This window comes from Chroicocephalus ridibundus, chromosome 20 (genome assembly GCF_963924245.1).
Source record: "Chroicocephalus ridibundus chromosome 20, bChrRid1.1, whole genome shotgun sequence".
Taxonomy (NCBI): domain Eukaryota; kingdom Metazoa; phylum Chordata; class Aves; order Charadriiformes; family Laridae; genus Chroicocephalus; species Chroicocephalus ridibundus.
In genome coordinates, this window is record NC_086303.1 from 1940078 (window position 1) to 1964294 (window position 24217).

A 24217-nucleotide genomic window follows, 5' to 3' on the forward strand; every position below is an offset into this window, starting at 1 on the left:
TACATCTCCCATCATGCCCCGCTCCACCGAGGCGGAAGTGCTCCCCGCGCCTCGCTCCCGTCATGCCCCGCTCTACCGAGGCGGAAGTCCCGCCTCCAACTCCCAGCGTACCGCCCCTTCCCGGGAGGACTGCACTTCCCGTCGTGCCCCGCGCCGGCAATACCGGATATCCGGCGCCGCCTCAGGGAGCCGCCCGGGCCCAGGGAGGCGAGAGGCGCAGCCCCGCACCGGCCTCTCCCCCCTTCCCCGACCCCGGTTCCCTTCCTCGCTCCGGTTCCCGGCGGCTGGGCCGCGCCGCCGGCCTCCCTGCCGCCGCCATGGGTTGTACGCTGAGCGCCGAGGACAAGGCGGCGGTGGAACGGAGTAAGATGATCGACCGCAACCTGCGGGAGGACGGCGAGAAGGCGGCCAAGGAGGTGAAGCTGCTGCTGCTCGGTGAGGAGGGGCCGCGGGCCGCTTGGAAAGGGCGGTGTCGGGGCGGTGAAGTGCCTCCGGGGAGGGTCTCCCGGTCTCAGGAGGGGGCTTGGGGGGGGGGGGGTTGGGGCGGTGAAGTGTTTCCGGGAAGGGTGTTGGAGGGGTGAGGGGGCTCCAGGGAGGGTTTGCCGGTCTCAGGAGGGGGCTTGGTGACGGGGTTAGGGCAGTAAAGTGCCTCCCGCAAGGGTGTTGGAGGAGTGAGGGGGCTCCGGGAGGGGTCTCCCGGCTCCAGGAGGGGACCTGGGGCGGGGCTCGGGCCGGTAAAGTGCCTCCGGGGAGGGTGATGGAAGAGTGAGGGGGCTCTAGGGAGGGTCTCCTGGCCCCAGGAGAGGGCTTGGTGGGGAGGGGGGGGGCGTCGGGGCGGTAAAGTGCCTCCGGGGAGGGTGTTGCGGGGTGCGAGGGCTCCGAGGAGCGTCTCCCGGCCTCAGGAGGCGGGGGGTGAAGGCGGCAGAGGCTGGGGGCTGTAGTGCCGCAGGGTGTGTGCACTGAGGAGGGGGCTTGGGGGGGGGGGGGGGCAGAGAGCTTTAGTGAGGGGATTCGTGGGCCCCCCGGGCTCAGGAAGAGTGGGGGAGAGGGCTGGGGCATCCTCCGTGCCCGGGGGGGTTTGAGAGGGGCTCTGCGCAGAGGTGCCGGTGGGGCTGGCGGGCTTTGTGGGGTCTCTGGGGTTTGGAGAGGGAGAAGGAGGCCCTGGGAAGGGGGCTTAGGGCTTTCTGGGGCTTTAGCAGGGTCCGAAGGGGTCTTTGAGGAGGGGGTCCCCGAGGCTAAAAGAGCTTTAGAGAGTGAGTGGTGGGGAGAAGGATGGGGAGGGAGGCTGAGGGGGGGGTCACGAGGGATCCCTGGGGGGGCTGGGGAGGTGCGAGGAAGACGAAGGGCTGGGGCAGGATCCCGACAGGGGAGCTGTGGGGAGAGATGGGGGGCTCCAGGGTGGGTCTGGGATAAGGCCGCTTAGAGCAGCAGCTCTGTCTTTGTGTCGCTGGGCTGGGCTCAGCTCTCCAAGAGGTCCCCAACCCCAGGTGTAGTCCTGTCCCCTCACCCCACCTTGGGTCCCTCGTCCCCTCCCCGGGGTGAGGGAGGAGGTGACAGCCTGTGCTGCCCTCACAGTGGGGAGAGGGGAGCGCGCTGCTGTCCTGGGGTGGGGATTTTTCCTACCTGACCGCTGGCTGGTGAAATAAATCTTCTGTTTCTAGCCTGGATGTTGCCAGTGCTCCATCTTGGCTGCTCCCAGGGATCGGTCCCTCCCTGGTGGCTTTGGGCTGGGGCTCTGAGAGCAGAAGGTGCTCATTGGGCTGGCGTAGGCGTCCTTTCATCTTCGGCTTTGTGGGACAGAGAAAGAAGGGAGCACTCCGTGCTCCTGGTTGGGTACAGAGAGTACATCACCGGGGCTTTTGCCTGTTAAGTTTTTTGCTCGGGATGGGGTAGTGGAATTAAATCCTTTTATCAGGTAATCAGGTGAAAATAGCCCCTGGGCACCCATGTTTCTTGGAAAGAAGTGTTCAGGTTGGTGCGTGAGTACACTGGCAGGGGTATGGTAATCACACCGGGTGCTCTGTGCCCCGCGCTGCCACAGATCCTCCGATAGCATCTGACTTTGCGCGGAAAATGATTTCAGTTCGGCGTACGCTGCTCTAGCTGGGCTGGTTCTGCAGAGCTTGCAGGAGTGCGAAACCAGCGTCATTGTCACTGCCCCACCGCAGCCTCTGTGTGTACAGACAGCTGAGAAAGGAAGTGTCACTTCTCTGTGTTTTCATTTTTTTTTTCCCCTCCCCAGCTAAAATGCACTCATCAGTTTTGAGAAGAGCTGAGCGGAGTATTTCTCCTTAGAAGAACTACAGGTTCTCCTCGGCAGAGAACTTTTGCCGCGTTTGTGGTCCGCGTTTTGATAGCCGTGTTTAGAAGTTCTTGTGGGTGATGACTAGAGTGCAGAGGAGGCAAAAGCTGCCCGTCTGTAAAGTCTGCCGAATACGGACCGACTGCATTTCTTTACAGCTTCGTGTGAGCTGGGGGCCAGGCAGCACAGTGCGGAGTGGACCATCTGGTCATGTAGGTCTTCCTTTTCTAATGTCTGGGTTAGCTTTTTTTTTTTGCTACGCTGACGTTTTCCATCTCGGGGAGACAGATTGAGTTTGTGAGGACCAGAACAACAGTGCTGAGTGGCTCCTGTTAGAACGGGACGTGTTAACGAATGATTCCGCTTTCCAAGTGATCCTTGTCCTAAGAATGCTTTTTCTTTTCCATGTAGCCTGTTTTTACTTGTGCCCCGGCAAGAGCTGCTCTGAGGTTTGTGATCTTGTGCGTATGTAGAAAACTTCTTGGCTGTGCGTCAAGATAATCCTTTATTCTCCGGGGGTTTGTTTTGGTGTTAGTAAGCAACACTTGCAGATTCTCTGGATGGAGTAATTTTTCCTTCGTATTTTTGTATGTCAGGGTTTTCTGTTGGTTTTTTTTTTTTTTTCCTTCGCAGTATGGTATTCTTTGTGGCAATATTGAAAAGGCACCCAGGGCTTCGAGGCCGAGACTCTCTGACCTTGTCAGCAAATGACAGAGTGGAGGGAGTACCCGAAAGGTGGTACAAGTGGTTTCAAAGCACTAGAGACCAGGCGAGGCTTTTAAAAGTACAAGCAGCAGCTGCCTTTTGGACCACTGTTGACTTTGGATGGCAGCAAAATACCTGATTGCTGTGCTTCTGAGCATGTCTTCAGGTCAGGGCTTGTGCACGTCGTTACTCTGATGAAGCTCTTCTGGAATAATTGGACTTGTACACAGTGTGACACTGGAGTAGTGATCTGTATCTACCCTCATTTTAAAAAATAAATAAATAAACCAAAAACCCACCCTATCTCAGATCAGGTTTGCACCTGGCTGTAACCTGCAATCTCTCTCAAATGTCATGGGTTTCTAGTTTTTAAAAAAAAGTAGCGTAAGGATTCCTGGCGATCAAAGGGAATGCTGCAATGTGCTCTCCCCGCGTGCAGCCCCGTTGATGTGCAGGTAAAGCAGAACAGTTAATTGCCAGGAGAAAAATATCTGCAGCGGGAACAAACGTCCTTTCAGTAAGGCTTCAAGAAGCTGATGGAAAAGTTCAGGAGGTTTTTTTCCATTGTTTGAGCAAGCATTTATTTTTTTTTTTTTCATAACATAGTATTAAAATGTCTAGGATACGTAGCGTCTTGTATCATTAACTGGTTGTAGGAGATCATGCGGTGGTTTATGTAACTGGAGCGAGCCTCTTGCAGTACTGCTGATGCAGTGAAGTTTAGAAGAAATCTATTTCTTTATAGATAAAGTTTGGAGTCCATACGCTCTTCCTCAGCTCTGTTAAAATAACTGCCCTAGTTTGGGCTTTGCAGAATTATGTAGGTTAAGAAAAGGCTCGTGTTTGTACGAAGGGTAGTTGTTCTTTCCCAGCTCTGCTGTTAACCCAGCCTGGGTGTTAGGAGAGCTTGGCGAGTTAGCGATGGACCCAAAATCAGAGGAGGTTTTTTGGTGCATTTGACTTCGGTAAGCTTTTCCCTAAGCAGCTTGGGCGGAGAAGGAAGGAGAGAGGATTTCAGCTGTGCGCTCCCTTCTTTCAGGAGCTGCTTTGGTTTGGTTGTGGCAGCCCCCTGCCTCCAGGAGGTCGTTCGGATGCTGGTGGTGGTGGTCCCAGTAGCTTGGTAACTGTGGAGTTGTTGGGGTAAAGGTAATTCCGGAGCTGTTTGCGTGGCAGCTTCTCCGTGGGGATTTCAAGTCACTTCATCATGTTTCCCTTTCACAACTTGGCGTGTTGAGCAACTCCTAAGGCTTTTGTGTTGTGTGTTTTTTTTTTGTTTGTTTGTTTTTTTTACCCCTAAAACAAAAGCAAACCTGAGCATTAAATAGTGACCGACCCAAGGTCATGCCAACCCTTGTCTGTGTGGTGTAATTGTTGTTTCGTGTGCGAATGCCATCAGCAGCTGGGTATGGTTTGAATTGCTGCACGCACCAGTTCGCAGCAGCAGGTAAACGCTTTCCGCACCAAAAGCCAGAGCTCCTGGGAGGCTGGGAACAGCCCGGGAGCCCTCGCTCAAATCCCCCCCCCCCACCAGCTAAACACACCTCTTTTCTCTTCGCTTCCCTCCAGGAAAGCGCTGCTCTGCAGGCGCAGACATGCGTTTTTTTGCTGATGTAGAAACCTGTGGGATTTTCCAGTTGGGATGAGCAGGCAAAATGGAGGAGGAGGGCGCGAGGAACCCTTCCCGGTTAGTTTAGGCGCTGGTCTCCTTCGCTCCGTTCCCCGGTGCCTTTCAGAAGGCCTGGCATGTCGTGCCAGGCTGTGTCTCAGGGGGGTTTTGTGTGACGTTGAGTGACAAAGCTTGTTGCTGGATGCACAAAGTTGTCCCAAATCCAGCCGGTTTCGCGTCTCTGCCCAGACTGGCCCATGAAAACGGCATTTCTGTGGCTCCGGTTGTTCGGGTGCAGCCGATATTGAACTGTTTGTGCCTAAAACGCACCGTTATTCAGCCTGTTAGAATTTTACTGGGTTCGGATACTCTGTGTAATTATGTTGAAGCATTCCTGCTAATTCACGCAAAAATAATTAAAAGCATAAGTTTGTTCTAAAATAGCCTTCATCTACATAACGAACCAAGCAGACTGCAAGCTCTGCCGCTCCTGGAGGCCTCAGCTTTTTTCCCCAAGACTGATTTTTTCCAATCTTTTCTCCCCTCAAATTCACCAAAGCTTCCTCAGCACCGGCGCTTGGCAAGATTTGGTTATGTTTCGGTAAAACAGAGAAAAGAGCCTTCTAGGGATGCAAATCAGGGGGAAGCTGTTGCTGCTATTTCTAATGTCGTTAACTAGAAGTAGCTTTTCGAGTACAAACAGCTGCTTTGTTGTGGGTCCCTGTTTCAGAGGGACCATCAAGGTGTCAGATTTGGCCACTCCTTGGCGCTGGAGCTGCGTAGTGGCCTTTGAAGGGTGACGTGAAGCTCTGAGGTTGGGTGTAGGTCTCCAGGTGGGATTGTCCTGGCCCTGCGGCGGTGGCTGCTGCTCCGAGCATCCTCCCCAGCTCTGGGGCTGCTGGAGCTGATGTAGGGACCCTGCCTGGGGGACCTGTAGGGAGCCGTTGTCCTCTCTGGTCTTTGAGCTGTGTCTGGAGCTTTCTTCCTGTGAGCTTTTTGAGGCACACGGTGTGTATCTTGTGACTCGTGGCCATATGAAGATTTTTCTCGTAAATGCGTAGAATCGCAGAATCGTCTGGGTTGGAAGGGACCTTTAAGATCATCGAGTCCAACCATCAACCCAACACTGCCCAAACCACCACTAACCCATGTCCCTCAGCACCACGTCTGCCTGGCTTTTAGATACCTCCAGGGATGGCAACTCCACCACGTCCCTGGGCAGCCTGTTCCTATGTTTGATAACCCTTTGGGTGAAGAAGTTTTTCCTAATATCCATCCTAAACCTCCCCTGCAGCAGTTTGGCTCAGCCCCAAGCTGCGTTTTTGTAAGACAAAAATTAAATACCTCGATCCAATTAGCTTGAAGAGGTGACCGGTGGGAATTGTGATGAGATCAGTTGAGTGCCGGACTCCTGGCTTGGGCTGTGAAAGGTGCTCTTGATGTCTGAGATGTCACGATCTTCGTGCAGAAGTGTCACGGCCATCTGGTGACCGCTTCTCAGCGGGGAATGCTTCAAACACTTTGAAAATGAGTCAGATCGTCTCTCTGAAGACACAGCGCTTCTCATCTGTGCTCTGAGCTTCTTGGAGGACCGGGTGCACTTGTCCTCTACTGAGATGGAGGTAGTATCTCTCTTGGTGCTGATATTTCCCCGTCTTCAGATGTCAGAGCCACGGCTTCCAGCCATGTTTTCCCACCTGCCTGGGTGAGGATCAAGCGCGGGATCTCCCTCTGCCTTCTGCTTGGCCTTTGGTTCTGCCCTTCGCCCACCAAAACCAGATGCACGGCGGGCAAGGTGGTTCTTATCTACAAAACAATTGTTCTTCAGGGTGACTTAACCTCGCTAGTGTTTTGAGGAGTCAGCTGTGATTTAATCAGGGCAACTGCAGCTCGGAAAAGAGACCATCTCGCTGCGCTGGCCACTGCTGCGTAGGTGCAAGCTTCAGTTTTCTGCACGATGTCCCATCCGGTGCCGTCAGCCAGCTGTGGGATGGGATGACTTCTGCCTGGGTTGTGTGTACATCACATGCTTGTGTAAATACGGACAAGTGTGCTCGGGCCTGGCACTGGGAGCTGAGGACAGACAGTTTGTAACAGCTACAGATGGAGCGACTGGCTGGGGATTTGGGATTTCATCCTACCCTCCGAGAGGCCTCTGGACATGGTTCAACTTTCATTAAATTCTGAGGCAGAGCATTGAAATAACTTTTCTTGGAAGAGGAGCGTGTGCTCTGAAGAAGAATTTTTTAATTAGAACATGGCTGGTTTTTGTTTTTTGTTTTTTTTTTTTAATTTTGAGCAACTGTAGCTGTAAAGGCACCATGCTCCCCATTTCAGACACTTGCTCCTCATGCAAGTGGGATCGAGCAGCAGTCTCTTAATGACTTACACGGGGTTTGCATCTGAAATGACCGGCAGATGCTGGTTATTTTTCTTGCGTGCTCTTTATAAAGTGGGCGGCGAGACTTGGGTGATACCCTGCCTCTGTGCCGTCACCTTTTGTTCCCCCGCGGGTACCAGCGATGGCGGCCATCCGATGCCTGGCTCTTATTTCATGTTTTCTCAGTTGGTGTTTGGTAACTTCTCTGCCTCGTTTAACCTTCTCTTGTTACCCGGGGTGGCACTGGCTGGGTTATCTTTAAAAACAAACAACGAGCAGGAGCCGAATTCTGGGGCGAGCGGAGGCGCCGGTGGAGCTCGGCCTCCCGTAGTTTCATGTTTTGGGGTCTCCGTCCGCCACGAGCTCCCTCGTGTTTGAGGAATGAGCTTTTCCCTCAGCGGGGGAACTGACAGGCTGTTCCCCGCCCGGCTGCTTATTTTGATAAGTGTTTTCAACAACTGGGGACTGTTGTCCCTGCATCGGATTCAGTGGATGTTTGATATTTTATAAACAGGCACATCACAAGAAGAAACTTGATACTTGGGAGACCAGGCTAATAAAAATCTTTTCCAAACCCCTCTCTTCCCTCCCCTTCCAAGTCATCTGTTGCTTTCTGATGTAACTCCCATTTTATAGGCCTTGCTTGGCTGTTTCTTTCTTGTCTTCTACCAATACTAGTATCTGAGCAGATCAGACAGTGGCTTTTTCACGCCGTATCTCAGCAAGTTGGCTGGTGACACAAAGCTGGGAGGAGTGGCTGACGCACCAGAAGGTTGTGCTGCCATTCAGTGGGACCTGGAGAGAAACCTCATGAAGTTCAACAAGAGCAAACGTAGGGTCTTACACCTAGGGAGGAATAACCCCATGCACCGGTACAAGTTAGGGGTTGAGCTGCTGGAAGGCAGCTCTGCAGAGGGATCTGGGAGTCCTGGTGGATAACAAGGGTGCCCATGAGGCAGCAATGTGCCCTTATGGCCAAGAAGGCCAATGATCTCCTCGGGTATTCAGAAGAGCGTGGCCAGCAGGTGGAGGGAGGTCATCCTCGCCCTTTGCTCTGCCCTGGGGAGGCCACAGCTGGAGCACTGGGGACAGTTCTGGGCTCCCCGGTTCCAGAAGGACGGGGAACTGCCGGAGAGAGTCCAGGGGAGGCTACGGAGATGCTGAGGGGATGGAGCATCTCTGTGCTGGGGAAAGGCTGAGAGCCCTGGGGCTGTTCACTGGAGAAGAGCAGGCTGAGAGGGGATCTCAGCAATAGCCAACGGGCCGGGGGCAAGAGGATGGGGCCAGGCTCTTCTCAGTGGTGCCCGGGGACAGGACAAGGGGTAACGGGCACAAACTTGCCCATGGGAAGTTCCATCTCAACATGAGGAGGAACTTCTTCACCCTGAGGGTGGCAGAGCCCTGGCACAGGCTGCCCAGAGAGGTGGGGGAGTCTCCGTCTCTGGAGACATCCCAAACCCGCCTGGAGGCGTTCCTGTGCCACCTGCTCTGGGGTGACCCTGCTCTGGCAGGGGGTGGGACTGGATGATCCCCAGAGGTCCCTTCCAGCCCCGGCCAGTCTGGGATTCTAGGATCTCTGATAACCATCCGCTTGGTGTGAATCCTGCCTGAGAAGGATTGGTATTACTGCATTATTCCACGGCATTCGGAGGACAAAAAAGCTGACATGGAAGGCATCTTCAGGACAACTCTCACGACAGATTAGGGGAGATGTTTGCTGCGTCTGTGACGTGCTGCAGAACTTCCCTGGAAGTTGCTCCTCACCCTCAAACTTAAGCCTGAACGTGAAGAATATAAAACCGTAGGTCTGAACATAAGGAGCTGCAGGTGAGAAAGGGGTGCCCAGGAGGCCCGGCCAGGAGAGATGTTCATTTGATCTTCAGCCAAAAGACACACGGCGGCAGCGTGTTGCGTATCAGTGGGTGTCTCGAGTCCACGCCGCTCAACAGCAGGCGCAATTAGTTTAAAGCGCTCCCAGGAGCGTTGTTCAAAGAGCTGCAAAAACAACTGCAAACCAGAAGTCCCGGGGCTGGCTCTTGGCCGCGTAGCTTAAAGTACAGCAGCAAAGGGGCCTTTTGCTGAAGAGGACGAGGTGTTTGCAGCTGATTTGGGAAAGGATTTGAACGCTGTGGTTGGGGAGGGGGGAATTGGGGACTCCCTTGGTGGGCATTTAGGATACGGGTTGTTACGGCATCCTATCAGGAGCGTAGCTGGTGCCGGCTTCACAGAGGAGAAGGGCACAGCCGGTATTTACAATTCTCGCCCTTGGGCCAGATGGTCACTTCGTGGTGGGAACGAAAGGCTTGGTTTCCACCAGGGAAGGGTTGTCTCAGGCGTTTGGCTTTGTGGCTACCGGCGGCTTCAGTTGTGACAACTGTTTTTCCCCGAGCTGGCGGTGGCTGTGCTGCAGAGTCAGGATTAGGTGATGTGGTTGTTCGCATCTCTCTCCAAAATCAGATTTGAACTTTGTGTTGCTTCTGGCGGTGGATGAAAATAGCTTTTTTTTGTGTGTGTGTGTGTGCAAGAAATCCTTTTGTATCAAAGGTAAAAAATGATGTTGCCAAAGTTCAGGTGGTTCATGCCCTCACCCAAATCCTTTTGCCCATGAGCCTTGCATGTTTTTGAGGGCAGAAGACCATCCCCTGTAGGACCAGTGTCCTGTAGGCACCAAAAGGCTTGCTTACGGAAGTCACTTCCTTGACATTTGTTGTTCCTGAGGGGTGACAATGGAGGAGCATCGACAGTTGCTGTCTGTCCATGGCTACAAGGTGTTGTAAACCCGTTGCCCTCTTACTTAGCTGGGCCTCTGCGAATTTCCACGGTCAGTAAGATCTAGTGCAACAGCCAGGCAGGGAAGGGCGGGGGGTAAAAGCCAATCTGCCTGTGTTCCAAGACGAGCCTTTTTTTGCCTTTTTCCAGTTTCTATCTTTAATTTCATCAGGGAAATCTTCCTTAACTTCCATTGCGTAGTCACATGATTGGGTGCTGATTTCTGCAGCTCCTTAAGCAATTTCTCCGTGGCGTCGATGGTCACCCAGATCTGCGTGTGGGTGATGGCGCATTAGCTTGGAGCTAATCCGGTGTTTCCCGGTGGTCGGTGGGACTGGGGCAGAATTCCCGGGGATATCCCAGTCTTCCCAATGGTCACGGGATGTTTTTAACCGTGTGAAGTGGAGCTGGCGCCGTGAACCCAGCGTTTCGCAGCCTGCTGGTGGGCTGCGATGTGGTACGATGTGTCGTGGTTTGGGACACGATGTTGACTTGAAATGCCACAAATGAAATGGGTTACGGGTCTCTCCCCGGGCTGGCACCGCCTCCTTGGCACACGCTCCTGGTTTGATGGATGCTCTTCGGCCTCGGCGCTGCCCTGCGTGGAGGTGGTCGCCGTGACAAGGGCTCGGAGGCTTTTTCTTCTAAGGCCCCCATTAAAAATCTCCGTGGAAGCTTTAGGGCGATCGTTATGTGTTCAAAGCCTTTGATTAAAACAAGGCTAATGCCCTAACAAAGATTCAAGGCTTAAAAAATAAAAAGGCTTATAAAAGATAATGCTTGGGTGCGCAGGGGTTAATGCTCATCACTGAGGCATTTATGGTTTTGCGGTTTAAAGTCTTAATTTTTCTGGTTTATATGAACAACGCTTTAAGGCGTGTTGATGGCTGAATGTAAGACTGATTCTGCCCCTGATTCTTTTCACGTGGGGACGTTATTAGATTCGTATGGAAAATAAATGCAATTGCGTGCGGCGTAAAGTGCCTGTGATCTGTTGGGAGCCCGGGAAAGCGAAGTGGAAGCCGGCAGCTCCTCGGCATGTGCCGCGGGTTCGTGGGCTGGGCTGGTCGGAGCCACCCGAACACGGCTCGTCATCGTTCGTCTTCGTGTTGGGGAAATCCTCCTCCGGGGCTGCTGCTGGCCCTGAGCATCCTCCAGGTCCCTTCTGAGGGGGGGAACTATATCAGCCGCAGCCCAGGTGAGCAGCAGGCAGAGCAGGACGCTGTGTTTCGTTGGAAAGCCCGTTGAATTCGTCCTAGGGCTCCTGTTACTTGTGTCTTCAAAATGGCATTCCTTCGAGAAGCCTCCATTTTTATTTTGTCCAGAGGCGGCGACAACTTCCAGTGGTTTGTCCTGTAACATTAACTCCAAAGTTAAGCTTTAGTCAGCCCATATGCCCTATTTTATTTATACATATTGTGGGGTTTTTTCTGATGTGTAGTTACGGTAAAAGCGCAAGTGTCAGCCTAAGCTGTCGCGGTTCCTGTTGACTTTTCTAACAATAGCTGGATTTTTGAGGCCTGCTGATATGACACCGCTCCTTTCTCTAAATCTTTCCCCCCCACTTTTCCTGATTCCCAGCGACGTCCTTTCACTGCGTCGGATTCTGTGGTTTGTTGAAACACCTCCCTTCCCTCACCACCCCACCCCCCCGCCCCAACTTGACCTTGTGATATCCGAGAGCTTTCCAGGGGTGCATTGAAATAAAAAAAATCTCGACGAGGGGAGATGGGATGAATGTTGGCAGGGATGGCAGCTCACCCCTGGTTAGAAATACATGTATAAGAAGGAGGGGGATTTGAATTCAGCAGGGGGAGGCTGGAAACCAGGAGGGAAGTGACAAAGGGGACGAGGACCCGACAGTTCAGCTCTCCAGCGATGTGGGTACAAGGGCTGCGGGAAGGTGTGCGGGGCATCCGAGAGCCTTTCCAGGTGGAATACAAACTACCCTAGGAGCGTGGTTGTGTCTAAGGGGAGGTATTCGTGCGCCCTTGCTAGGGTGGGATGTTGGATAAACGTTGTCAAAAGGAAAACATCTGTTTTATAGGGGAGATATCCATCGGGCCTTGTGTTGATTTGAATAGCTCCTGCTCCGTGCTTGCAATGGCTCCCCTGATGTTTTAGGGGCTGGACTTTGTGGTGCTGTTGCTTTTGCCCCTTTTTAGTCAGTCAGAGGGAAGATTGTTCACTTTTTTTTTTTTCCTCAGATTTTGCAGGTGGGCTGTAACTGCAGCCAGGCGATTTGGTGTCGCTGCATTGCCGCACTGTAGCACGGAAGGGTCAGGTTGTCTTCCCGGGTCTGTAACTCAGCCCCGCGGCTTCCAGCTCTGCGAGTGAAATATTTGGGCTTATTCCCAAGGTGTTTAAGAGGGGAGATATTGGAAACACTAAGAAATTCCAGTGGATTTCAAGAGTTCAGCGAGGGTTGCAGCATCATCCCGCCTCAGGAATGGTCTGGCAAAGTTTCTGCCAAACCCCTGCTGAGATTTTTAAAGGCGATACGGGCTGTTGCTGTAGTTACGAGCCATGCGCGCTCTCCTCTGGAGGCTAGAAATCAGAAACATGTCAGTCTGTTCATTTTTGTCTTCCTTCCTTGTACTTTAATGGATATTCCAGGTGCATCTCTTCTGTCTCTCTAGTAAGAATTTGTTTCAGCAATGACCTGGTTTCTCTTCAGAAACTTTCAGATGCTGCGGGGCTTTTCCCCTTAATTGGGGGGTGAAATTCCTCACCTAAAGTATAGTTTAATGCCGTTTTGATACAACTTTAGAGAAAAAGAAGCACTTGGGACTGTAGTTTCTGAAGCAGTGAACTGGATGCTTGTGTCTGGAAGATGTGGGTAGTCTTTGACCTACCTACCTTCCTTATTTCCCGAGCAGGGTGAATTAAGGAGCAATTGGTTTAAAACCAAACGTTTTATCCAGCGTGTAGTTGCGTAGACCTGTAATTCCCAGTCGAAGCTGTGTTTTGGTAGCTTGCTTGTTGCACTCTTCCCTGTAATCTGCAGCGTGTGGATGTGCTGAGGACATTCCCATCTCCTGCTGCAGGAAGGCCTCCGGTTTCCTTAGGGGAAGTGGTTGGGTGATAATTTCCTCCTCTTGTGTACATTGCTCTGCCAGGGCCGGTACGGATATGGCTTGAAAGCTGCTCAGGTTCCCTCCCGTCTCCCTTCCCCTTCCAGAAGGAAAAGGGATCTGGCTGGAGGACTTCAAACAGGGCTGTGAGCAGGAGGGGGTTCGGCACTGGTCGATGGTGGCAAGCCATTTGGATGGTTTGGGGTGAGCTTTGGGGGTTTGTGGGACCTGCGGTGCCTCCTAGCTTCCGAAGGGAAGGGTTGGTAGCTGAAGGTGGTGTTGAAGGACAAGAACAAGGTGTTGAAGACAAGGCCAGGTTGGACGGGGCTTTGAGCGACCTGGTCTAGTGGTGTCCCTGCCCATGGAAGGTGTCCCTGCCCATGGAAGGTGTCCCTGCCCATGGAAGGTGTCCCTGCCCATGGAAGGTGTCCCTGCCCATGGCAGGGGGTTGGAACCTGGGTGATCTTCAAGGTTCCTTCCAACCCAAACCACTCTGACTTCGCTGAATTCTTGCAGAACGTGCATCGATCAAGTGGGACGAGCCACTACAGCAAAAAGCAGGAAACGCTTTGTGACAGATTAGCGGCTCTCCATGTCTAGGGTGTGCAAGCAGAGCTGTGGGCTAAAGAGGTTCTTTGCTGCTAATTTGGGAAAAGAGAAGTTAAGACTTCTGAAACATTTTTTCCGTGGAGTTACGACATCCTTGCTTAGGTCAGCTCCGTTTCTATGATGAAACGTGATCCCTGTGAGCTGTGCTAATCGGAGCAAAAAGGAAAGGTTTGCTTTTCCTTTTACAGCGAGAAACATCCCAGTAATGCCCTGACTTTCATATTTTTTGAACCCCGTAAGATTCGGTGTCATATTTCATGATTTTTTTAAACTCTTTCTAGCTCCCCATCTGGTCCCTGCCTGCGATCCCAGAGGCTGGGTGCCTCGCCTGCGGAGTCCATAAGAATTTCAATGTAACTCTATCCACTTGCGCTCGTCATCTTAATTTCTAATGCGAAGCATCGGTTGTCTGTAGGTTGGAGCAGTGTTTCAGTAATATTTAAATTCCTACTCTTTTTTTTTCTCCTTACTGAAGGTACTTGACTGAAGGCTTAAGCCCTGCTGTAAGTGTAAACGCCAGGCATGAGGGTAAATGAAAGCTGCGTGATAGCAAGGAACAAAGGGTGCAGATTAAAAGCCGTTTATCGAGTAGGTCCGATATGGATTTCTTTATGCAAACCCTTTACAGCCACTCCAGCGAGCTGGAAAAAGGAGACTAGCAGCTCGCCTGTGCCCGGCGTGTACATCTGCAAATGTTTAGAGAAGTTTCAAGTGTCAAAGAACAGAAGTGAGACCTGGAGATGTGGAAGCTCAGGCTGGAAAAAAAAGAGTAAAATGCAAATGACTGTGGACCTTGTTTGGGGCCGGAGGTAAGATAAGAGTAAAATTAGAGGCACAAAATGAGAGAGGCCCCTGAAAAAGCCTTCTGCTGTGTGGGAGGCGGTAGTACAGGTAGCTCAGAATAGACCAGAGCAGTGTTAATGCTTTTTTTTTTTTTTCTGAGCAATTGAGATGAGACCGTGCCGTGCCTGACGTTGGCCATCTCATCGGCGAGCAGCTGCCACCCCAGCAGGACCTCCCGATAAATGATTCCAGAGCTGGAGGGCAGACGTTTTTAAATGACTGTTTAATGAGGTACCTTGTCTGGATGGCTCTGGTGGGAGCAGAGAGTCTGGGAGAGGACCTGGAACAGCAGGAAAAACTCCTTTAGGAATAATGTCCCAGAGGAGGTGACTTGCAGCTTGGCCGTGCCCTTGTAGCTGTGACTGCCATAAGTGTCTGCTGGAGGAGCCAGTTCTGGGTTGTGTGTTGGTAAAGAGAGGAGTTTGGAGGATGCGGGTCACTCTTTTCCCTACTTCTGTTAGTCCCTTAGAAGCAACAGGGCAAGTAACCTCTGGGGACGTGGGTTCCTGCTCCTTTAAACCCCACTGAATCATAGAATGGTTAGAGTTGGAAGGGATAGTGACGTCCAGCCAGTGGCACCCCCTGCCCTGGGCAGGGACACCTCCCACCAGCCCAGGTTGCTCCAAGCCCCGTCCAACCTGGCCTTGAACCCCTCCAGGGATGGGGCAGCCACAGCTTCTCTGGGCAACCTGGGCCAGGGGCTTGACACCCTCACAGCCAAGAATTTCTTCCCAATATCCAATCTAAATCTCCCCTTTTTCTGTTTGAAGCCATTCCCCCTTGTCCCATGGCTCCCCTCCCTGCTCCAGAGTCCCTCCCCAGCTTTCCTGGAGCCCCTTGAGGGACTGGAAGGGGCTGGAAGGTCTCCCCGGAGCCTTCTCTTCTCCAGGCTGAACCCCCCCAGCTCTCTCAGCCTGTCCCCACAGCAGAGGGGCTCCAGCCCTCCCAGCATCTCCGGGGCCTCCTCCGGCCCCGCTCCAACAGCTCCGTGTCCTTCTGCTGTTGGTGCCCCAGCGCTGGAGGCAGCACTGCAGGGGGGTCTCCCAGAGCGCAGCAGAGGGGCAGAATCCCCCCCTCGCCCTGCTGCCCACGCTGCCGGGGATGCAGCCCACTGAAGAGTGTGGAGGTTGGAAATGAGAAGGGAAGGAGTTAACCAAATATGGGATGAATTTAGTGTTGTATAACCAGCTTGGCTGTGTTGTCATGGCATAATTGTATCTGATATTGTTTTGTCAGTCAAATGACAGGTAGTACAAGTTCAGCATTGCCTGCTGCAGCAGCAGATTATTTTAAGATAATCTAAGGAGGAAATGACAGCAAATACGACGATGAGAAATAAAAGCCGGAGAGGTTATGTTCAAAAGTCTCTTCTAAATTCCCGCTGTTGGGACTCGGGGCTGAACACCGCTGTTTGGGGACGCCAAAGCTTTCAAATGCAGGAAATGTGGAGGTTGGCTGCGGAAAATAAAACGAGGGTTTGTGTCCCTCCCGGGGTGGAAGTGCTGAGTCTGTAGAGCGTTAACGTTTTCACATCTGACCACAAATGCTGCATGCCCGAGAAGCCATAGCAGGAACACGCAGAGATTCCCAAGCCCTTCGTGATGCTGCCTTGCTTAAAATCTGTGCCAGCCGGCGGAGAGGCGCAGACATCTTGGCAGCTGGGAGAAGAGGCGATAACAAAAGAAAACCCGCCCGCTAAAGGGAAGGATGTTCCCTACCAGCTGCTGGTTTCAGTCGGAGTCTTGTAGCCGGCTGCAGTGGGGAGCCCTGCCGGCATCGTGTGCCGCCGGATTTTCTTGGGTGGAAGGTGATAACTCCAACATCTAAGGAGAACTTGGGCGATTCTGCTTAAAACGTGCTTCATTCTTCATCCCTGTTAATGCTTCTTGAAGGTGGAATCTAGTTTATATTGCCTGTTCTACTCGAGGCTGAACGGGCAATAGCTTTTCTTTAAGGCTTGAGGGAAGAGGAAAAAAAATAATGTTGAATTGCCTTATGCTTAGGAATAATTTAAAACTTGAAATTCTTTGGTTTCCAGACATTTAACTTGGCAGCCTGGAAGTATTTGATCATGCGAGGCTCTAATCTGGTAACCCTTCAACCTAAACTAAAGGCTAATTGATTTAAATTACGCTACATGCCCTGTCTTGGAAACAGTTTTCCTGCTGTGCGGGGCAGCTGTCAGCGTTACAGTCCCTTGAGGGGGATGTCCAGACAGATAAACTCGAGGCGGTATCTTGGAAATCAACATTTAAAGGTGTCAGTGCTCTTAGATGTATAATCCTGGCCGTGGCACCCCCAGGAGCTGCATAGGAGAGACACCAGGTTCTTGTGTGTTGCCTCCTGTTTCTTTTCTTGCCTCTCTATTCCCTTGTGCAAAACGGACCCAAAGAAGCAGAAGAGAAGCTCCACACGCCCCGGCAACGTGCGCTGGCAGCCCAGAAACCCCCCCACAGCCTGGGCTGCATCCCCGGCAGCGTGGGCAGCAGGGCGAGGGGGGGATTCTGCCCCTCTGCTGCGCTCTGTGAGACCCCCCTGCAGTGCTGCCTCCAGCGCTGGGGCACCAACAGCAGAAGGAGACGGAGCTGTTGGAGCGGGGCCAGAGGAGGCCCCGGAGCTGCTGGGAGGGCTGGAGCCCCTCTGCTGTGGGGACAGGCTGAGAGAGCTGGGGGGGTTCAGCCTGGAGAAGAGAAGGCTCCGGGGAGACCTTCCAGCCCCTTCCAGTCCCTCAAGGGGCTCCAGGAAAGCTGGGGAGGGACTCGGGATCAGGGAGTGTAATGATAGGACACGAGGTAACGGTTTTACACTGAAAGAGGGCAGATTTAGATGAGAAGTTTGGAAGCAATTCTTGGCTGTGAGGGTGGTGAGCCCCTGGCCCAGGTTGCCCAGAGAAGCTGTGGCTGCCCCATCCCTGGAGGGGTTCAAGGCCAGGTTGGCCGGGGCTTGGAGCAACCTGGGCTGGTGGGAGGTGTCCCTGCCCAGGGCAGGGGGTGCCACTGGCTGGGCTTTAAGGTCCCTTCTAACCCAAACCATTCCATGCGATCCTCGACCGGCCATCCCAGGATGGAGATACAACCCTGCGACACCTGCAAATGGGTGTAACGAGTTAAGGCACCGTTTGACTTGAGTTTCCTCCCATTTGGCAGCCTGCGAACCTGCCCTGAAAACGCTTCTCCCGCTGTGAAATCTCTTACTGTGCGAAGAGGCCGATTTGCATCCGCTCTCTTCAGCCACCGCGAGCTGTAAAAATATTTGGCCGCTTGTTTGGTTTGAAGCTGCCTGAGTGCAAATAGGAGACGCACCTTCAGCTTGAAAATGACCTTGTCTGATCTTGGGGAAACTTTCTGCTGTAATTTAATGTGGCGATGGATCCTCGGGAATCCTCGGCAACATCTGGGAAGTGACAGCGAGTGGAAATACAAGCGCGGGGCTGTAAAGGCTGCTTTGGCCTCCTTCAGTCCCCGTTGCCCACCACAGGTCTGGGCTCCGGTTGGCACAATGTGCTCACCAATGGTGAAAGAACCACCTCTATCCTTATGGATTCCTTTCCAATTCAAGGGATTCCGTCATCCGGCTGTTGTGTTTGCTCCTTCCCAGCCGCTGCCGTAACCTGCACCTTAACGTTCTTGCCCGTACTTTTAATTCCTTTATCAGCCAAAAAGGTTTTGCTAGTGATATTGGGAAGAACCTGAAGGAAAGTGAAATAAGCGGGCTTAAAAGGTGTACAAAATTCCGAGCAAGGGAATAATTTGTACCCGTCACAAACACAAACCCCACGAAGTGACCTCTTGTCTTCAGGGGCCTGATTTCTTGGTTCCTCTGCCCGTTTGATGTGAAGTTGTGAGACCAAGAAGCGAATTCCGCTTTTTAAAAAAGCGCTCCTGCTTTCACAGCCTGTTCGTGGTGCTGTTCCGAGGAATTCCTTCTTCCTGAGGCTTCAAGCGTGCGGGGATGGAACTGGAATGCAGTATCGTCCTCTCTGGATGTCGCAAGAGGCTTGGGAAGCTCTCTCCTGGAAGCCGTGCTTCCCAAAGCTAGCTCCGCAAGGCTTTTCTGCCTTCTTTACCTGGAGAAGTATGCCACAGCCCGACATTCCTGAAAGCTGGTGGTTTTTTCTTTTCCCCTGTTGGTCTGATAATCTAAAAATGATTTTTTTTATTTATTTTTTTTTTTTCTTTCCTACCAAAGCTCACCTTGCTGGCAGCAGTGCCGTTCCGGGCTAGCACATCGCTGCCTGGCGTAGACTCTGCTGCTGGAAGCCAGTGGGAGCTTGGGTCTTCTAGTCCACACGGGAATCTCTTGAGTCATCTCTCCAAATCCGGGCAGGCTCAACGTCATTCCTTTGCCTCCAGCAAGCCCAGTTCTGTGGCTGGGAGGGAGCCTTTGAGGCTGAGGAGCCCTGAAGGCAGCGGCTGGTTGGGCTGGTTTGTGGTGAACTCCTGGTGTTGTGGTCAGAGGAGGTGGGGTGGCCCAGGACCCAGGGGGGCAGGGGTCGCCCAGGGCAGAGGTAGGGTAGCCCAGGACTGGGGGTGGCCTGGGATAGGAATGGGGGCAGCCTAGGGCAGAAGCAGAGGTGGCCCAGAGTGGAGGTGGGGTAGCCCACGACTGGGGTGGGGGTGGCCCAGAGTGGGAGTAGAGTAGCCCAGGGCTAGAGGTGGCCTGGGATGGGGGCAGGGGTGGCCCAGGGTGGAAGTAGGGTAGCCCAGGACTGGGGGTGGGGATGGCCCAAGACTGGGGATGGCCCAGGGAGGAGGTAGCATAGCCCAGGACTGGGGCGGGGGTGGCCCAGGGAGGAGGTAGCATAGCCCAGGGCAGAGGTAGTGTAGCCCAGAACTAGGGGTGGCCTGGGATGGGGGCAGAGGTGGCCCAGGGTAGAGGTAGGGTAGCCCAAGATCAGCCCGGGACGGGAGCAGCCCAGGGCAGAGGTGGCCCAGGGCAGAGGTAGGGTAGCCCAGCGCTTCTGCTCCCACCCAGGCACGCTGCGCCTGCTTCTCACATGCTTCAGGCTGGGCCGGGTGCGCAGCTCAGTGCGCCCTGGTAAGGTGAGGGGTTCGAATCCCGGAGCAGGCGGGTGCTGCGGGGGTGAGCAAAGGTGGTTTCTGCCTCCTGCCCGTTGGGAGGGGGCCGCGGTTTGTTGAGTGCTCTGTTGTTCAAGAGCAAAAGCTGTGAAAAACAGAACAGCTAGCTGATATTTTGCAGGCAGACGGGGATAAATGGTTTTCAACTGAAAGAGGGGAGATTTCGATGAGATCTGGGGAAGAAATTCTTGGCTGTGAGGGCGGTGAGCCCCTGGCCCAGGTTGCCCAGAGAAGCTGTGGCTGCCCCATCCCTGGAGGGGTTCAAGGCCAGGTTGGACGGGGCTTGGAGCAACCTGGGCTGGTGGGAGGTGTCCCTGCCCAGGGCAGGGGGTGGCACTGGCTGGGCTTTAAGGTCCCTTCCACCTCTAACCATTCAATGATAACTCAGCCCCCCAGGTCTGCAGAGGTAGGGCCGGCACGTCCGGGTGCAGCAGCCTGCAGGTCCGAGGTTTCAACTCAACCTATGGCAAAGGCTCATTTCCGAGCTAAACCCGCGGAACCCTTTATCCTCAGTTTCCCGGAACACTAATCCTTGCATTAAGGGAAATGATAGAGAAAAGAGCTTGTTAATCAATTAACGTTTGCCTTGCCTGTCCTGGGGGTGGATGCGCATGGGTGTGCCACGGCCAAGGTCCCCGAGTTGTCTCACGGCTGTGGGAACCGGCGTTGGCAGCTGGAGTGAGGGAGCCCGGGTCCCTGATCTTCCTGCTGGTGATTCACAGACACCTTTCGCTGCCACTTCAGGTCTAGGCAGGTAGCTGCTTTGAATTTTGCCGGAGTTTTTTTAGGAGGCATCTAGCTCAGGAGTGGTATCGGGTGTGCTTGCCGTTGTGCTGTAGTAATGGACCGTGGGAAGGCACCTAGTCCTTCCACTGTGGGGAAAAAAAAAAAACACATGTTAGTTTGAATGATTATGGGCAACATTTGCGCCAGGTGGAGAAAGGAACTTGCAAAATCTGTTATGGTGTTCCTGCTCTGACATAGTAACGCGTTTCCGGGCTTTAATATCTTAACCTGGATTTGCAAGAGCAATTTGTGCACGCTTTTGAGCTCTCTTCTGGGTCTCCTTCCCTTCCACTGCGTATCACACAAGATTGCTTCCCAATGAGATGTTCTTTACAAGAATGTTCCAGGATCTGTGATTGCGTCCACCTGGTTGTTCGAGGCTTTTATCTCGCCCAGCTTGGTGACGGTGGGTAGAGCTGATGACGTCGATGCCCTTCGCTGTAGGGCTGCTCTGGGCTGGAGTTAGCGAGCTGGAAGAGAGAGGGATGGCGGATAGTCTACGAGAGAAATCCTCCTCCCGCTTTTCAGACCTGCCTCCCAGGTGATTGGGAAGTGTACTTTGGAAATCCAGGAACTCTAGGGTTGTTTGGTTTTGGTTTGGTTTTTTTTATTTATAGTGGATAAATTCATAATGAGTGTCAGCGTCTGTAAATAAAACCCAGGAAGGACGTACCTGTGGATGTACTCTCAGCGATCCCTCCCCAGGGGCTGGGATGGCTCCTGGGAAGCTCTGTTACTCCAAACCCCATCAACTTCTGTCCGGGAACCGGGACGAGTACATTTCGCTTTTCCTTTTAATTCCATGTGGTTTCTAACTGGATTTTTTTTTTTTTGTGCTTTTCAGGTGCTGGAGAGTCTGGGAAAAGCACCATTGTGAAGCAGATGAAGTAAGTGAGAGCGCAGGCATGTAAACTGCAATTTTTTTTGTGTGAGACGAAATAAGGGGATCTGCGGTGCCCTACTGGTTTGGCTTTGGGAATGACGGCTTGGTTTTCTTCCAGGATTATTCATGAGGATGGCTATTCGGAGGAAGAATGCAAACAATATAAAGTGGTTGTCTACAGCAATACTATCCAGTCCATCATTGCAATCATAAGAGCCATGGGAAGGCTAAAGATAGACTTTGGGGAAGTTGCCAGAGCAGTAAGTATTTCACTTATTTCCCTTCGTCTGGGGCTGTGCTGTGAATTGTGTTAATGAATCCTGGAAATTCAGTCCGTGGCGCTCACGCTGGAAATATGTTTGTTACGAGATGCCATAGCAAAAGACCTTTCATAATTCGGAACGTATTACCAGTGCGAAGTGTCAAGGGTGGTTTACTGAGGTTACGGGTAAGAGCCTTTAGTAGTCTGAATGCTCAAAAAAAAATAATAATCCCCAAACCTTTGTCTTAACTATTTGAATTTTTAACAAAATTCTTGGTTTTGATTTAAATTGCTCGACATCAGTCCTCAGTAGTGCTTCACGGCGTTGTGGCGGTGAATGTTTAAGCTGAGCCAAATAAATTTTAGTAATTGTCGCTATTTGTCTTTTTAGGTTTTTTGGGGGGGGGTTGAGGCCCTGCTTTTCCTCACCCATCCAGTGCTGCTGGTGGGGGTTACTGGTTACTAGCTTCACTTTCAACACTTCACAGAATTGTAGAATGGTTTGGGTGGGAAGGGACCTTAAAGATCATCTTGTCCCACCCCCCTGCCCCGGGCAGGGACACCTCCCACCAGCCCAGGTTGCTCCAAGCCCCGTCCAACCTGGCCTTGAACCCCTCCAGGGATGGGGCAGCCACAGCTTCTCTGGGCAACCTGGGCCAGGGGCTCACTGCCCTCACAGCCAAGAATTTCTTCCAAACTTCTCATCTAAATCTCCCCTTTTTCCGTTTGAGGCCATTACCCCGTGTCCTATCACTTTGCGAGGGTAGAAACCGAAGTTTCAGGATATCTTGACCCACGTGGTGGTGGGGAAAGCACGGGCAGAATGGCGAGTCAGGGACTCCTGGGAATGGGTGGGAGAAGGGAACTGTGTGTGCCAGCACGGGGCAGCGGCTGCGCAGCCTGGGGCTCTTCCTACCTGGCACTAACTCTTCGTGCTTACGGTTAATACGCGGGAAGTGAAGTAACCTGCGCTGTCTCTTTGTGATGCAACCACAGACGTTTTGAACTGAGGATATAAAGCCTCCTGGCTGAAGGGCATACCTTCGCTCACGTGTTAACCTCGGCTGCGACTCCACCGTTGCTCCAAACCCTCCCTCGCCTTCCCCTCCGCCTTTCCTCTGTGCTTGTTGAGGCCAAGGGGGGATTTCAGCTTAGCTGAGGAGGTGGAAGATATTAAAATCCAAGTTCCTTTCTCAGTTGACCTGACCGGGCTGAGCCGGCTTCGCAAAAGCAGAACAAGAGCCTGGTGCCAAGAATTTTCTCATGTCTCAATCCACCCCGAAGGGCAAACAGCTTCCCCCGCTTTCCTAGGAAAAGACCCAGGGTAACCGAATTTATTGTCTCGCAGCAAACCGCAGCAGTGACCTCTCCTCAGCGTGGCACCCTACCCCTGAGCGCAGAGCCTCGTAGCTGAGGGTCCGCCTCTGTGGTACGGCACTTCGGGGCTTGATGACGTTAATTTAGGTGCCCGTTGCTTGTGCTGGGGAGGTAGCCTGACAACTTGACTCTTGCCCGAGCTCAGGTATGTGCTGGGCAGCACGGTTTAGGGATCAAACGAGAGACGTTAGGAGGAGCCAGCGCGAAGCTGAGAACTCGCTGGGACAGCGGAAAGGTCTCTCGCGTCTCCCCAAAGGATGCTGGCAGGGCTGGTGGCTGTAGAAATAAACATTCAGCGCGGGATGTAGATCATCCCCATTTTCGCTTTGAAAATCCGCTTGTTAACTTACAGAAGAGTGAGGCCCTGCTCTTAAGACTTCTGGGAAGAATTTTTCGTGCTCTAGGGCAAACACTCAAACCCCGATCAGTCCATCCCGTCTCTTGATGAAATGGCGTATTAAGAAATCACTCTCCCTTTCTTCCGACAGCGATTGCAGCAAGTGGCAAGTCCTCGAAACTCGAAACCTATAATCATCCAAAGCTTGCTTCTGATAACTGAATTCTTTGTTGTTGCCATACTGTACAACACGAGGTTTTCCCATTTAAAGACTATTCTTTATCGTTTAGTTCGTTAGTCTATAGCAACACATTGACGCTGTTACCTTTCCTCTGAAATGCTACACCGCCGGCTTACTGAAATCTCGTGTTTCGGATGTGAATGCTGCCTGTCCTTCAGAGCGGCGGATCCCTGCAGCCGTGGCGCTACAGAAGCGTTGTGTGCCACCCGCGATCAGCGCATCTCGCCCCACGGGCTGGAGCTTCTTGCCCAGGATTTGCCTTTCTGACAGCAGGAAAAAAATAACGTGGTGATTTGGGGGGGCGGGGGGAGAGTGGATCGACAGCATGAAGAGGGCACCACGATTCCTTAGAGCAGTTGCCGCATCCCCTGGGACCGTTGCTATTAAACCTCGCTGTAATTTTTAAAGGTATAAATGAGCGTAGTTCCTAATGTGTTTTATTTCCCCTCTTCCTGCAGGACGATGCTCGTCAGCTCTTTGTGTTAGCCGGCAGCGCGGAGGAAGGCGTGATGACTGCCGAGCTCGCCGGCGTGATTAAGCGGTTGTGGAGAGACGCTGGCGTTCAGGCCTGCTTCAGCAGATCCAGAGAATATCAGCTGAACGACTCCGCATCATAGTAAGAAACCGTTACCGGCTCCTGAGCTCTTCCCAGCTTACAAACTGGTGTTCAAAAAGGGCCGGTGTGGCTGAGAGCGGGGTGGTATTTGTGTGGTGAGGGTCCCCTTCCGAGGGGGCGGGTGGAAACCCTGGTCTAACTGGTTTACACGGGGTTGTTTTACAAGGTGACTGGATACTTTAGCTCATCAAAGTCAGTTTTCCTGTTTGTCTTCCCTATGTTTTATTGGGGGGGGGGGGAAACCCCACACATTCTTTTGTTTTGCGCCGAGGTGAGTTTGCCGGTCTGTTTTTCGCGGAAGAATAACTTAGCAGCTTGGCATTACGGTGGCTTGTTACAGCAGGTGATC

General features: G+C 52.8%; 1 protein-coding gene across 1 annotated transcript in view; it reads left to right on the top strand.

The window, feature by feature from the left end:
* The first annotated feature begins 108 nt into the window (after positions 1-108).
* The window catches only part of GNAI3 (G protein subunit alpha i3), a 38031-nt gene continuing 13922 nt past the window's right edge, over positions 109-24217 (top strand). Inside the window, exons 1-4 of the mRNA XM_063356283.1 lie at positions 109-435; positions 20997-21039; positions 21154-21295; positions 23711-23868. Of these exons, the coding sequence (XP_063212353.1) occupies positions 318-435; positions 20997-21039; positions 21154-21295; positions 23711-23868 (461 nt within the window). The 5' untranslated portion in view covers positions 109-317. The remainder of the gene's footprint in view (positions 436-20996; positions 21040-21153; positions 21296-23710; positions 23869-24217) is intronic.